This window comes from Neofelis nebulosa, chromosome 16, assembly GCF_028018385.1.
Source record: "Neofelis nebulosa isolate mNeoNeb1 chromosome 16, mNeoNeb1.pri, whole genome shotgun sequence".
Classification (NCBI taxonomy): Eukaryota; Metazoa; Chordata; class Mammalia; order Carnivora; family Felidae; genus Neofelis; species Neofelis nebulosa.
Window position 1 is genome coordinate 64,254,416 of NC_080797.1, and position 14,123 is coordinate 64,268,538.

At 41.9% G+C, this 14,123-nt stretch overlaps 1 protein-coding gene across 2 annotated transcripts in view; it reads left to right on the forward strand.

The window, feature by feature from the left end:
* Nucleotides 1-9,983, forward strand: part of RPA1 (replication protein A1) — a 79,088-nt gene extending 69,105 nt beyond the window's left edge. For both annotated transcript variants that reach the window (XM_058705978.1, XM_058705979.1), the window contains 4 exons: nucleotides 1,569-1,745; nucleotides 3,959-4,066; nucleotides 7,360-7,446; nucleotides 8,960-9,983. In XM_058705978.1, the coding sequence (XP_058561961.1) occupies nucleotides 1,569-1,745; nucleotides 3,959-4,066; nucleotides 7,360-7,446; nucleotides 8,960-9,067 (480 nt within the window). In that variant the 3' untranslated portion in view covers nucleotides 9,068-9,983. The remainder of the gene's footprint in view (nucleotides 1-1,568; nucleotides 1,746-3,958; nucleotides 4,067-7,359; nucleotides 7,447-8,959) is intronic.
* Nucleotides 9,984-14,123: the final 4,140 nt, after the last annotated feature.

Genomic DNA, 14,123 nt, shown 5'->3' on the forward strand with positions numbered 1-14,123 from the left:
CTCGCTCTCTCTCTCTCTGTCTCAAAAATAAATAAACGTTAAAAAAAATTTTTTTTTTTAAATAAATAAATAAATAAAGTCATGAATTGAATCTGGACCTTACCTAAAAATACAGAAAATTCTATAGGCATTCTCCTAGGAGACTTATTTTCTCTAGAGCCTTCTAGATAGAGGGCTCAACAAATCTCTTTAAATACCCATATTATTGGGTTTTGCCTTCTTTGTTCTAAGACATTGGGAAGCCCCAGAGATTGCTGACCTGGCTCCGAATTCAGAATACACCCAGAGGGAACTGCTCACCCCTCAAAATTATTTACCCTGTATCCTTTCTGTGAGAGTTAAAAAGCAAAACCAGTAACAACAACATAAAGTCCAAGCACATGACTTAGTCCTTTGCTACATTTACTTATCAGTGATTTCTCCACCCGGATGGCTTAGACCAGGGGCTGACACACAGCCTCACGCACTCATTTGCATATTGTCTGTGGATGCTTCTGTGCCACAGCAGCAGAGTTGAGTAGCTGCAACAGGGACTCTGACCAAAAGGCTCGTAAAGCCTAAAGTATTTCCCATCTGGCTTTCTACAGAAAACGTTTGCCACTGTGACCTAGACAAAGATGAAGGTGACTCCAGGCCCCAGAAACCACTACTATCGTTCTTAATGTGGGAGGATGGTTGAACGTCGCTGCGCTAGATTTTCCTGCCTTGCGCTGTATTTCCTAGATGTTAACCTTTGGAGGGTCAGAGGAACGGGAGGAACAAATCTGTGTCTCCTGACATCTTTATTTTTCATATAGTCTTTTTCTGTTTTTAATTAATTTAGTCTACTTTAGGATTCACTTTTCTCATTAAAGAATAATGTGCTTTATTATTATTATTATTATTATTATTATTATTATTATTTTAATGTCTAATTTTGAGAGAGAGAGAGAGAGCTGGGGAGGGCAGAGAGAGAGGGAGACACAAAATCCAAAGCAGGCCCAGGCTCTGAACTGTCAGCACAGAGCCTGACTGCGGGGCTCAAACTCACAAACCTGGAGATTTTGACGCAAGCCGAAGACGGACTGAGCCTAGTCACCCTAGGAATAATCTGCTTTAAAGCTTAGTTTATGGGGTGCCTGGGTGGCTCAGTCGGTTAAGCGTCCGACTTCAGCTCAGGTCACGATCTCGCAGTCCGTGAGTTCGAGCCCCGCGTCGGGCTCTGGGTTGATGGCTCAGAACCTGAAGCCTGCTTCCGATTCTGTGTCTCCCTCTCTCTCTGCCCCTCCCCCGTTCATGCTCTGTCTCTCTCTGTCTCAAAAATAAATAAACGTTAAAAAAAACTTAAAAAATAAAAATAAATAAATAAATAAAGCTTAGTTTATTACCTTCGTTGGTTTTGCAGTCCACACAAGTGATTTCAGAAACTATAGCATGAATCGTTCCCTGTAATCACATTGTGATCTTAAGGATTCATATATGTGAACACTTACCACTTATATGTCAGGGCAAGCTTGGGCTGCCCCTGAGTCCCTCTTGAATGTAGGCCCTGTGTTCCAGGTCTCTCATGTCACTCTTTTCTCCTGAAGGCCGACTATTTTAGCTGTGTGGCGACAGTTGTGTTTCTTCGCAAAGAGAACTGTATGTATCAAGCCTGCCCAGCTCAGGACTGCTTTAAGAAAGTGATTGATCAACAGAATGGATTGTACCGCTGTGAGAAGTGTGATAGTGAATTTCCCAGCTTCAAGTACCGCATGATCCTGTCAGTAAGTAAAATGGGTAGTTGAGACACTATAGTGTTTCTCGAGTCCCTACCATGTGCCCGCCCGCCACGGTAGAGACGAGGGCCAAAACAAGATCTCTTGTGGTAGGAAGCCTGCAGACGAGTAAGTGCTAAAGAGCTTCTTATTCTACAAGAACAAAAGTAAGGGGCCTTTAGCTCAACTGAATAGCAGTCTGTTTTCTCCTACCAAAAGCTTTTTTTCATACCAGAGAGTTGCATTTAGATGCCCAGCTGATTTCAGTTGCTGTGCATGTAGTACAATTACAGCATTGGTGACACTCTCCTGCTAACTGTTATGAAGATAAATTAATTTGAAATGGCATTTCTGGAGAGCAGTAATTATACAGCCAATGCGTATATTTAGTTATTTTTCTTGTAGATAATCTATTCCTCTTAGCCCTCGGTAGAGCTGACTTCTCGGGAATGTGACTGTGTGCTGATGTGGGAGTGTGGCTTTTTTACATTGTAAGAATTGTTTCTTTCGGTTTTAAAACCTTTAAAGTGAAGGGTGTGCTTTAAAAAAATGATAATAATGATAATAAAGGTATAAGAAAAATAGGCATTCTCCTATTTTTCTAGAAGGTGATTTGGCAGGAACATATCAGGAGCCTTAAAAATATTTATGTTTTCTGGCACATTAAACACTTGGAGAGAATTTCTTCCAAGAAATCATCAGAGATGTTACAGTTGTGTAAAGTTATCTGTTACTCTGTTATGTTGAAAAGTTCAATACAACTTAACTTCCTTAATATTATAGTGGTTAATTCCGTTATTTTATCTGTGGAGTGGAATACCACGCAAGCATCAGAATTTGCCATTTATTTGACAGTTTTCCACAGTTAAAGTATTTGAAGATGACATGAATAAATGTTCAGGTTATTAATTGAAAATGGCAAATTTTAAATCATATGTTCGATATAGTCTTGAGGTATGTACACACACAGAAAACAGACTTGAGCGGGCAAATGCCATACTGTTGATAGAGGTTATATCTGGTAGATTTCTAGTTTCTTCTGCATTTTCCTTTTTTTTTCCCCCCTGCAGTGAAAACTCTTGTGATAGAAAAAAAATTTTTTTAATCTTTTCAGATAAAAAAAAAAAAATTTTACTTGTCCTTTCTATATTCTAATTGCCCCTCAAAATGTTAGTTCAGCAGGAAAGTTCTACATTTAAGCTTTATATTCCTGTAAACCATAAACTCCATCGAACCAGAATGGAGAAGGTTGTCTAGATGGCTGATCAGCCTTTCTGTGAGGCTCTTAGATAGTGGAACCCCAGGGCACTGGTTTCACAAGGTGCGGACCCAGCGTGTTCCCTTCGTTGTGCCATTCTCAACCCTGTTGAGGGTGCTCTGCCTCTAGGATTTTGGCACGCGGTAAGCAGACTGTAGGTGTGAACTGGGATGAGACACATTCTCTTGTGTATGTGAGTGTTTGTAACTTTTCTTGTCCCCTTACTTTTCCATCATAACTTTGATAGTAAAGCTCCATGTATATGCCAAGTGAAAATGTAGACTCATCAAATGACACCTTAAAAAAAAAACCAAAAAAACTGTGCTTTCTTATTTCTACTAAGACTTTTACTTCAGCAAATGGATTCTTTGTGATCCACTTTCTTCCTTGACTCTCCCCTATTTAATTTTACATCATGGTCCAATTGGAGACAGTTGATCCAAGCTCATTTCTTTTGCTAGGCAAGTTTGGCCACTGGAGGAAGGCCCCTGACTCAGGCTTCTAAATAGTCTGGGGTGCTCAGCAGTGACTGAGAATTGCCTTATAGAACTAATGACTGAAGGATGTGTACAGCTTGAAATGCAGAGAACCTGCCCTCACTCATTGGAGGCTCATTCAGAACCTTTAGTCCAGAGGCCATTGCGGCTGGAGGGGAAGGAACTAAGTCCAGGGTGCCTGGATTCCATGTCTGCAGGAGAGTTTAGTTGGGTTGTTATCTCCACTGAGATCTGAAACCACATACCCACAGCATATCGTGTTCCTGCTGTGATCCAGACTTATATTTTAAATTCTTTCTTTGATATTTTTCACACTCTTTGGAAAGAATATAGCATATGTGGTAGTAATGGGGTTTTTTCCCCCTGGGAATTATTTTAATGAATGGAAAAAGTTAATCTTCTAGTCTCCTGAGTGTGTCTTCCTTTTATTATTTCTTTGCTAAATTAATATGTAATGTGTTTTTTAGGCAAATATTGCTGATTTTCAAGAGAATCAGTGGGTCACCTGTTTCCAGGAGTCTGCGGAGGCCATCATTGGACAAACCACTGCTTATATTGGGGAGTTAAAAGAGAAGGTTGGCCCCCTCTTTTATTATTAGTGTAACAGTTGCCAATAACACCCTTTTGCTCGTTAAGTTTTTTAAATTTCTCTTGGGTGTTGTATATAGTTTCTCAGTCTGATGATTATTTGAGACTCATCTGATTCTGTCAAATTTGTCCACTTTGGGTGTACCAACAATGAGGTAATCAGGCAATGTATATAAAAGTGTTTCAAGGGTGCCTGGCTGGCTCAGCAGAGTATGCAACTCTTGATCTCAGGGTTGTGAGTTCAAGCCCCATGTTGGGTGTGGAGCCTACTTTAAAAAAAAAAAAAATTAAAAAGTAAGTGCTTTAAAAGCAGCTTTTTACAAGTGTAAACCACTTATTTCTCCTGTTACTGTTAGCACACAAAAGTTGGTGTGCCCTCAGTCACTTGACATCTTCTGAAGAAACCTGAAGTACAGATGTGCCCTTTTAACATACACCATCCTGAAAAGTTGAGTCAAATCCTGGTTTAAATTCAGATGGAAGGTACTTGCTACTTTAGGTCTTCAGATGGAATTTTATGGAACTTACTTTCATAAGGTAACTTTATGTTTCATTTTGATAAATGCTTATTTTCACATATTTGGTTTATTTAATGTAGGGAATAGATTACTAATTATGCTAAATGTAGGAAAGATACTTAGATAAAATGTGTAAAGATGACCAATGAAAGCTGTGTTTTCTGGGCCCTACAAATTAGCATCTATCTGTGTATTTTTCTCCGACTTCTTCCAGATTGGTTAGAATACTTGTAAAAACCACTAAGAATAAAGATTTGTCATTTGTTTTGGCACATTTTTCTCTTATTCTTTCCTATCTTCAGTTCTGTCCATTCGGCTCCCCCCTACACACCTCTTTTTTAAATTGTTTGTGAGATCTCTGAAAATAATGCCAACAAGCCCTTTTATAGAAATAACTGGAATTGACTTTAAAATATGATGGTGTCTTTTATCTGTTTTGCCTGGTTCTTTATTTTCATATCAGATTTTAAGGCTTGAGGCAGCTTTTCAGGGTTTTTTATGAGCTTATTACATTTGACTGTTTTTACTGCTGGTGAATGAGGACATATAGAAACTCTTCCCTCAGGAACCATGATATTCTTGGAGTATGCACTCCAGCCTTTCCCTAATCTTAGAAGAATAATGACAGCTGATTTAATTTTCTTAGGATTTAACACATTGTTTTATTTACATATCTGAAGGCCCAGAGGACTGCAAATTTATTTTATGCACATTTATATGCATTAAATACTTTCTGTGATCCCTCTCTGTTTACCAGACTTTTTTTTTTTTCTTCTTTAAATAAGTGTAATTAGTGGGCACCTGGCTGGCCCAGTCTGGTGGGGCCTGTGACTCTTGATCTTTGGGGTTGTGAGTTCAAGCCCCACACTGGGTGTAGAGATTACTTTAAAAAAAGGTGGGGGTGGGGGCAGTGGTGCCTGGGCAGCTCAATTGGTTAAGAGTCCGACTTCAGCTCAGGTCATGATCTCATGGTTCATGAGTTCGAGCCCCACGTTGAGCTCTGTACTGACAGCTCAGAGCATGGAGCCTGCTTCAGATTCTGTGTCCTTCCTGCCCCCCCCGCCCCCAACTCATACTCTCGCTCAAAAATAAACATTAAAAAAATTTTTAAAAAAACAAAAAAGGGAGGGGCACCTGGGTGGCTCAGCTGGTTATGTGTCCGACCCTTGATTTCAGGTCAGGTCATGACTCATGAGATCGAGCCCAGCATCAGACTCCATGCTGTTTAGCATGGAGCCTGCCTGGGATTCTCTCTCTCCCTTTCTCCGCCCACCTCCCTCCCTCCTTCCCTCCCTCCCTCCCTCCCTCCCTCCCTCCCTCTCTCAAAATAAATAAATAAAATTTTTTTAAAAGGTACAAAAGTTTAAATAGTATTTGAGGGGTAAGATAAAGAAGGAGAGAACTGTTTTTCATACTTTCCCTAGTCTTTACCCGCCCCACCTCCCTGGCTTCATTTGCTCACAAATCTCTGTAAATGTAGACGTTTAAACCATGTATGGCAACTTGAGCTTTTTTCTTACTGTCCCCTCCCCCCATTCTTAATTTACCATGAACATGCTGAGCCTCAGATGTATTTCATCACAAACTTTTTTTTTTTAAGTTTATTTATTTATTTTGAGGGATGGGGGGCAGAGGGAGAGAATCTCAAGCAGGCTACACACTCAGGACAGAACCTGAGGTAGGGCTCGAACCCACCAACCCTGAGATTATGACCTGAGCTGAAATCAAGAGTCAGACGCTCAATGAACTGAGCCACCCAGGTGCCCCTATTCCATCACAAACTTTTAAAGTTTAGAAGTGTGCTTTTTGGGGGGGCGCCTAGGTGGTTCAGTTGGTTAAGTGTCTGACTTCTGCTCAGGTCATGATCTCTCAGTTTGTGGGTTTGAGCCCCGCGTCAGGCTCTGTGCTGACAGCTCAGAGCCTGGAGTCTGCTTCTGATTCTGTGTCTCCCTCTCTCTGCCCCTCCCCAGCTCACATTCTGTCTCTCTGTCTCTCTCTCTCTCTCAAAAATAAATAAACATTTTAAAAAAAATTTTAAGTGTTTTTTGGGTTTCGTTTTGTTATATTATGTTGAAATATGCATAACCTAAAATTTACCATTTTTAAGTATAAGTTCAGTGCATGCATTAAATAGTAACTCCATTTCCCCTTCCCCCAGCCCCTGGCAACCATTCTTCCTTTTTTTTTTTAATGTTTATTTATTTTTGAGGATCTGACAGAGGATCTGAAGTGGGCTCTGTGCTGACAGCAGAGAGCCTGATGTGAGGCTCAAACTCATGAGCTGTGAGATCATGACCTGAGCTGAAGTCAGACCCTTAACAGACTGAGCCACCCAGGCGTCCCCCCACTCCCTACCGGCAGCCATTCTACTTTCTGTCTCTCTTAATTTGACTACTGTAGGTAGAGTATTTTAATTGTTTTAATAAAATTCTACCCAAACAGTTTTATGTAATGAAATATCGCCTTTAGATCAGTCATTCCTATTCAAAGCACTGGGGGTAATTTTTTTTTTTTTTTTTTTTTTTTTTGAGAGAGATTTTTCTCAAAAGTCTTTTCAAAACTCTTTTTTAAAAACAAAATCCTAAAGATTTTATTTTTAAGTAATCTCTACACCCAATGTGGGGCTTGCACCTACATCCCCAAGATCAGGAGTCACACGCTCTTCCGACTGAGCCAGCCAGGCGCCCCTTCAAAAATCTTAATAGGTATTTTCAAATGGTCTGGTAGCTTCCATGCCTAAAGTTTTACATTTGTTTTTGCAGAATGAGCAAGCATTTGAGGAAGTTTTCCAGAATGCCAACTTCCGAACTTTCATATTCAAGATCAGGGTGAAACTAGAGACCTACAATGTAAGTGAGGTCACCTGGGATGCAGGCGGGCTAGCAGTGGGAAGCTGCTGTTTGTCACCCACAACAACAGTGCAGTGACAGCTGTCACATCATTGCTTGCTGTGTGCCAGACTCAGTACTCAGTGCCCTGCGTTTATCACCCCTCGAGTCTGCCCAGCACTGAGGTACTGTTATTATCTCCATTTTCAGAGGAATAACCTAACTTAGAGAGGTTGAGTGTTTTGTCCAGTGTCTAGCATCTGGGGAGAAAATGTTTATGGTCCTTTCAGTTAAAACCTGGGGGGTTTTGTTTGTGTATTGACAAAGAATGGTAAGGTGTTTAGTGGATTCACATCTTCCATGAGGTTTAAGCTCCAAAGTTAGTGTATGAAACAAAGAACACACATAGTTAAAATTACCTTGAAAATTCCTTTAAGTTGCCTGTAACATCATGTAATTGTATAGTCATAATATAACAGCATTTATTGGGCACTTATTATCTGCCAGTTACTGTCCTACACCTTTTACTGTATATAGCATCTCACTTGGTCCTGCCAGTAACCTGGATGTATAGGAACTATTGTTATCCCTGTTTTACCACTGAGAAACTGTAGGCTTACAGAGAACAAGTCATTTGCCCAAGTCCTGTGCCAGCACGTGGCAGAACTAAGATTCCAGCCCCCAGCTTCAGAGCTTTGTTCTTAACTCTGCTTATAAATCGGAGTAGTGATTACTGAGCACACACACTAGAGCGTGTGAGCCCCTGCACTACACTGTGTATCCTTTCTGGGTATCACATCATGCTTCCTCTAAAGACACTGCACAGTCCTGATGAACGAGTGAGGAGGGAGGCTTCTGAAAACATCTCTGCTTATTTTGGGGTTTCCCCATTCTTTTTCACTATTAGACCTTAACCCTGATGGATGTATTCTGCTAACAGATGTGTTCGTTTCTATGGGCATTAAATGAGTAGGAAGGCAAATGTCTGATAGAGTGTCTGAGGTGAGATCCAGGGGCCATTTGAAGGGTCATTCAGCCTCTCATGGTATGGACGGGAAGGTGAGGCACAGAGAGGTGGTCTGTTGCAGAGCCGAGATGGGACCCAGGCCAGGTGTCCCTCCTCTGCCTCAGGTGCCTTTGCTTTCACACCGCTTGCAGAACTAACTGTGTAGCTTTAAGCGCCTCACTCATCGTCTCGGGGCTCCTGTTCCCACCTTGGCAAAGAAAATAAATCGGCCTTGATAAGCCCGCTTAGGTCCATCCCATTTGGATTCTAGGTTTCTGAGTGCTCGGGAGCATGAGGGAAGGATGAGGGAAGGAGAGGGGCTTCTCCCCACTCTCCCAGCCCCAGAATTCTGGACTTGGCTCTCACTTGTGACTTTTTCTGTATTGGAATTACTGAACACTAAATCCAGCATGCCTCTGTGTTTTCTCCTGCCGGGATCATTGAAACCTCTAAAGCAAAGGGGGTTATCACCACTGCTCCATGCCACGGGCTTTCCTTCGTTTACGAACTGCTTTTCTCTTCTCAAAGGATGAGTCTCGAATTAAGGCCACTGTGATGGACGTGAAGCCCGTGGACTACAGAGAATATGGCAGAAGGCTGATCATGAACATCAAGAGAAACGCACTGATGATGTGAGCAGAGCAGTGCTGATTGGGCGGAAGTTTGAAAAAGCAGAGTTGAAATGAAACAGACTCCTTCCCGCAGCCCCCCCCCCTCCAACCCCCCTTGTGACAATTCCACATTAGCTCCCCAGTGCATAGAGCCTCTCTGCGGCGGACTAGGCGCTTCCTCTCTCAGGCGCATCTTGGAACCCATTGGTAGGCAAAGGACAGTGTGCTCAGGTGGCTGAGGTGTAAACTGTGTCAGACCTAGCGGGTCAGCTGGCGGGAGGTGTAGTGCCAGTCCCTCTGTCTTGAGGCTTTTGTCAGTGATATTAAGATTTCATTATCTTCAAGCAGGAATTATGTCAGAAGTAATTGACCCTAAATCTGCAGACAGTGAAATAAATTATGTAACTTGGGTTTCCGCCTCTCCAGTGGTGACACCTTCACAACTTGGGTTCCTTCTCTGGAGGGAGAGCCGAAAAGTGGCTGTGCGGAACCTGTATTTTAGTGTGTCTTTCTAGAATTCAAAGGCTTTCCTTTCTAGAGGTGCCACAGAGTTGTTAATGCTTGGAATGGCAATAGGGTAGAATTATTAATCAAAGACATGTCTTTTATATCTGAAGAATATCCTTCCTTCGGGGTTTAATAGATGAGTCAGATGGGTCTGATACTAATCAAAATTGTCTCTTCTGAGGAAGGCTGATAAGCATTGACTTGCTGTCCCCCAGGGACATCCAGGCAACTACAAAGCATTGCTTTAGTTTTTACTTCAATTAATGTTGCAGTTTGTTTGGCGAATGTATACTTTTTCTACCTGTACATATTTTTTGCGTTTGTAGGTTTCATTTCTTGATTAAAGCTATGTTAAATAGAAGGGATTTTGAAGGAAGAAGCTCTTTGTTTCCCCCTGCTTTGTTTTAATAAACAGAAGCTTCTCTGTGTGTGAATCCTACTTTCTTTGAATGCAAAGGGTTCTTGTAACTGGAAAGCAATTAATTAGCCTTCATAATAAATGTTCACTTGGGGGAGATGTTAACTCATTACAGACTCACAGATTAGTCCAAAGCGTAGAGATCATTCTTCCTAATGTTTGCAACCCTAAGATGCATCTTTAAAAGAGTGAAAAAACTAGAAACAAAAAGCCATTGTACCCAGGAATGCCGATGATCTGGCACTTTGGGATTTTATTGATGTTTACACAGCAGTCTAACACCAACCAGGCTTTGAAATGTGTACAGACAGTGAGCCAGTAAGAAAACAGTAATTATGCGACTGAGCTTTTCAGTCAGCGAGAGCATGCTTGCTCTGTGTGTTCTTAATCATATTAATTATCTATCCGGTTGCCGCGACCCACCACTTGGCATTTGCTGCACATCCCTCCCCGAGCACCCAGGCAGTGTTGCAGGCAGCCTGCAGCGGGAGGACCTGGTTTTTGATTCGTGCCGGTGAGGCGTATGGCGGCCCTCTGTGGAGGTGGAGAACGAGGCTGTCCTGTCGGTCTCATCTTTACCTGTCCTCTTTTGGGAGGAAGCGGCCAGCTCTAGGCGAGATGACTCCTGTTCCTCAGCACAGACAGAGAGGGCCTTTCTCAGGCCCACTGACTGTTTGGACACATTCTGGTCTCAGAGGACGGTCGTCGGGCTGTACTTCCCTTTTTGGCTGGGGCCTCAACCATTTTTATGGAAGCTCTTTTCTGTCTGACCTTGCTTATAAAGCACGGACTAGAAAATTACAGTCTTCAGCACGATTCTGGATTGACAAATTGTGGGTTGGAGGTGGTCATCTAGCGTTCAGCCCAGTAACCAGTCTCCCATCTACCAGTGCCGGGTGCCCTGCCCTCTGCTCACGGGCCCTGCCCGTGAAGAGCGCTGACCTACCACCTTGCCCTGACTCAACACCATTGTATCAGTTGCCGCTCGCTCGTCTCCGTGACCACATGATCAAACCAGCAAATCCATGGAGTTGTTCTGGGGAAGGGCAGCCTTCTGGAGGGAGGATGCTTAGCAGATTCCCCTTCTAAAAATCAGATCACCAGTAGAGGAGCATCAGAAATTGGCTCCACGGTTACGCTCTTAAGAGAAGTGGGTCCCTGAGGATTGCCTAAATAGATTCTGGCCCGCAGTTCTTGGAATTCTCTTGGATATGGTTTACCTCGAAAGGCTGTTCATGTTCTATTTCTCTTCGCTCCGAGATCAATGTTTATTTTGCGTACACCATGACATCAGCGTTAAGCAATTAGGGAAAATCTAATCATTTGCCTTCATTTTAAATGGTTCTTGGATTCCCTCCAGTATCACTGTGAGAGACAAAAATAAATAAATAAAAGGATAATAATCTGATTTCTGTCCATATTTTCAGTGTTTTATGCTTTCCATTAAAGCCTTGCTAATCTCTAGTGTGCTATTCTTTTTTGAACTGCAGGGTCAAAATTTCCCCTTCCCCTGCTTTTTTTTTTTTTTTTTTTCCCTGAGTGGCCTGTCTTGGAAAAGTATAAATAATATTGATCGTGGTATTTACTACACTAATGAAACCAGTGGTTATTGACTACGTAATTAATATACTGTCTAAAAGTGAAGTTTGGCAGCCCAGTGTATAAAGGTTTATATTGACTTGTGTTTCTTTGGCAATATGCCTTCTAAGGTTTTATTTATAGAAAATGAAACAGGTTGTTGAGTCTCCTTTCCTTTTCACTTGTTAGAAGGCCACTGCTCCCCTAGTAAATTGATTGTTTCCTTATCTCAGAGAGGATTTCTCTCCCCCACCCCCCCCCACCACCTTTTTACGTGGTTTGTTAGCTCTTAGTCTTATAATCCACTCTTTATTGAAACACTTTTGGAAATAATCAGCTTTTCTCAAAAAGGTTAGAGTATAGATGTTTTATTTTCATTGAGAAAACCTCAACTAAGTATATTTGTTATTAAGCTGAGAAGTGTTGTTAATGTCTGTTGAAAAGGAAAGGAATGAGGACTCTTTGGACCATTATCTCTTATGTAAGTAATCTGTGTTTGTTAGAGAAAAATAACTTCTAGATAAGAAAAAACAAAATTACCCATAATCCCACAAATCAGCAGTAGCCACTTGTAGAACTGATTTTTCTATGCATATGTGCATAGAAATGTGGTTTTAATTGAAATAGGATTACACTATGCATACTATTCTGTAACGCTTTTCCCCTAGCATGATAGGATGGACATCTTTGCTATTTCAATAAAAATAAAAATAGATCTGCATAATTTTAACTGGTATTTGGCTATGTGGAAGTATAAATTTATTGAGCCAATTCACTTGCTGGATGCTTATACTTTCCAATTATTTTTAAACTTTATTTTTGTTAAGATATGATTGGCATAGGAACGCCTGGGTGGCTCAGTCGGTTAAGCGGCCAACTTCGGCTCAGATCATGATCTCGCGGTTCATGGATTTGAGACCCGCATCCCCATGTCGGGCTCTGTGCTGACAGCCCGGAGCCTGGAGCCCGCTTTGGATTCTGCGTCTCCCTCTCTCTCTGCCCCTCCCCTGCGTGTGCTCTCTCTCTAAAATAAATAAATATTAAAAAAAAAATTTTTTAAAGATACGATTGGCATATAACATGTGTTCATCTTAGAGTTACATATACTTCCTAATTGCTATCATAAACTTAGCTTTTGATGGGCAGGAACATTTATCCTTTGTGGCACTATGAAAATGTATGCCTTCTTGTTGTGTTAGCTTTCCTGATGGCTTTCTCCGTGTCTTATTCCAATGATAACTCCTCTAACCCTGTGTACCATCAAAGACTGGCAGGTAATTTGAGCAAGCCCTAGAATCCTCTGGAGCAAAGGCAGGTAGATTAATGTAGGGACAGGAGGGGAAAGGAAGGCTCCGAAACCATAGGCGGCTCTACCCTCCCTCCACGGATGGCAGCTGTGAAGAGGCCCCAGATCCTCCAGTGTTCTGCCAGTGTGGCAGAAATGGCCGCTTGAGAACACATTTGACTTGCTTCGTAAATCGGTGTATATCAATGATTCTTCACCCACAGCTATTAGTTAATGATTTTTAAATCTTTTAATTATATTTGTGACGACGGCTTTGTTGTTAAGGAGAGTATGTAGCACTTGTCTTCATTGATTGCCTTATAAGTGATTTGAAATCAAGACACCTTGTCCCCAGGAACCCTGGTCTGTCTGGAGCAAGGCTTGGGGCTAAGTAGTAATATCACAAGTCAAATTAAAATTCAGTAAGTGGAGGGGTGTCCGGCTGGCTCAGTCGGTAGAGCATGTGACTCTTGATTTCCGGGCGGTGAGTTCAAGCCCCACATCGGGCATAGAGATTACTTAAGGGGATAAAAAAATTTTTTTCAGTAAATGGAGAGATCACTGGAGACTGGAGTCTTCAGGAAGGACTTCACAAAGAATTGGGTGATTTCAGACTCACAGATCGTAGCCTTCTTCTAGATCAGGGGCTGTCCAATCTACGTGGAGGAGCATGTGTCGCACCTGGCAGTGGTGGTTCTGTGTGACGGCAGATGAAGCACGTACATGCCACGAAAGGTAGCTGGCATCTGAGTTCCTTCTGTGAATAATGTTTGACCGTGGCGGTGGAAGGGACTAACGTTTTCTATTGCCGGCTCCCTAACTCTTGCATCTGACCTGTCAGAGTTTGTGATTTGCCAGTGAACTCGTGGGTGTACTTGAGACTTTGAACCAACCAACGGGCCATTTTCACAGCCTTTCAGCTTTGCGAGGCTCTTGATGACTATCCCCTTGCACCCCCCTGCTTCTTAGCTGTTGATAAACCTCAAAAGGTATAATCTTCAAGGAAACAGTTTTCTTTTTTTCCAGCCTTGACTGTAGACCACATGAGAAACTTAATCCCACCTGCCTTGTGAGAAGTATTTATATCCTATTCAAAAGTTATCATGTAAACTTTTAATAATTGTGAGCCATTCTTATAAAACCATACCTGCTCCCTAGTGTATTACCCAGTTGGTAATTGGAAGTTTGTGCTGTCATTAAAAATGACAGCTTCCTCAGATAACATTCTTGGTGCTTGTAAAATGCAGATAACTCAGCCTATATTTATCTTGTGTGGGGGGCAGCTTCCTTTCC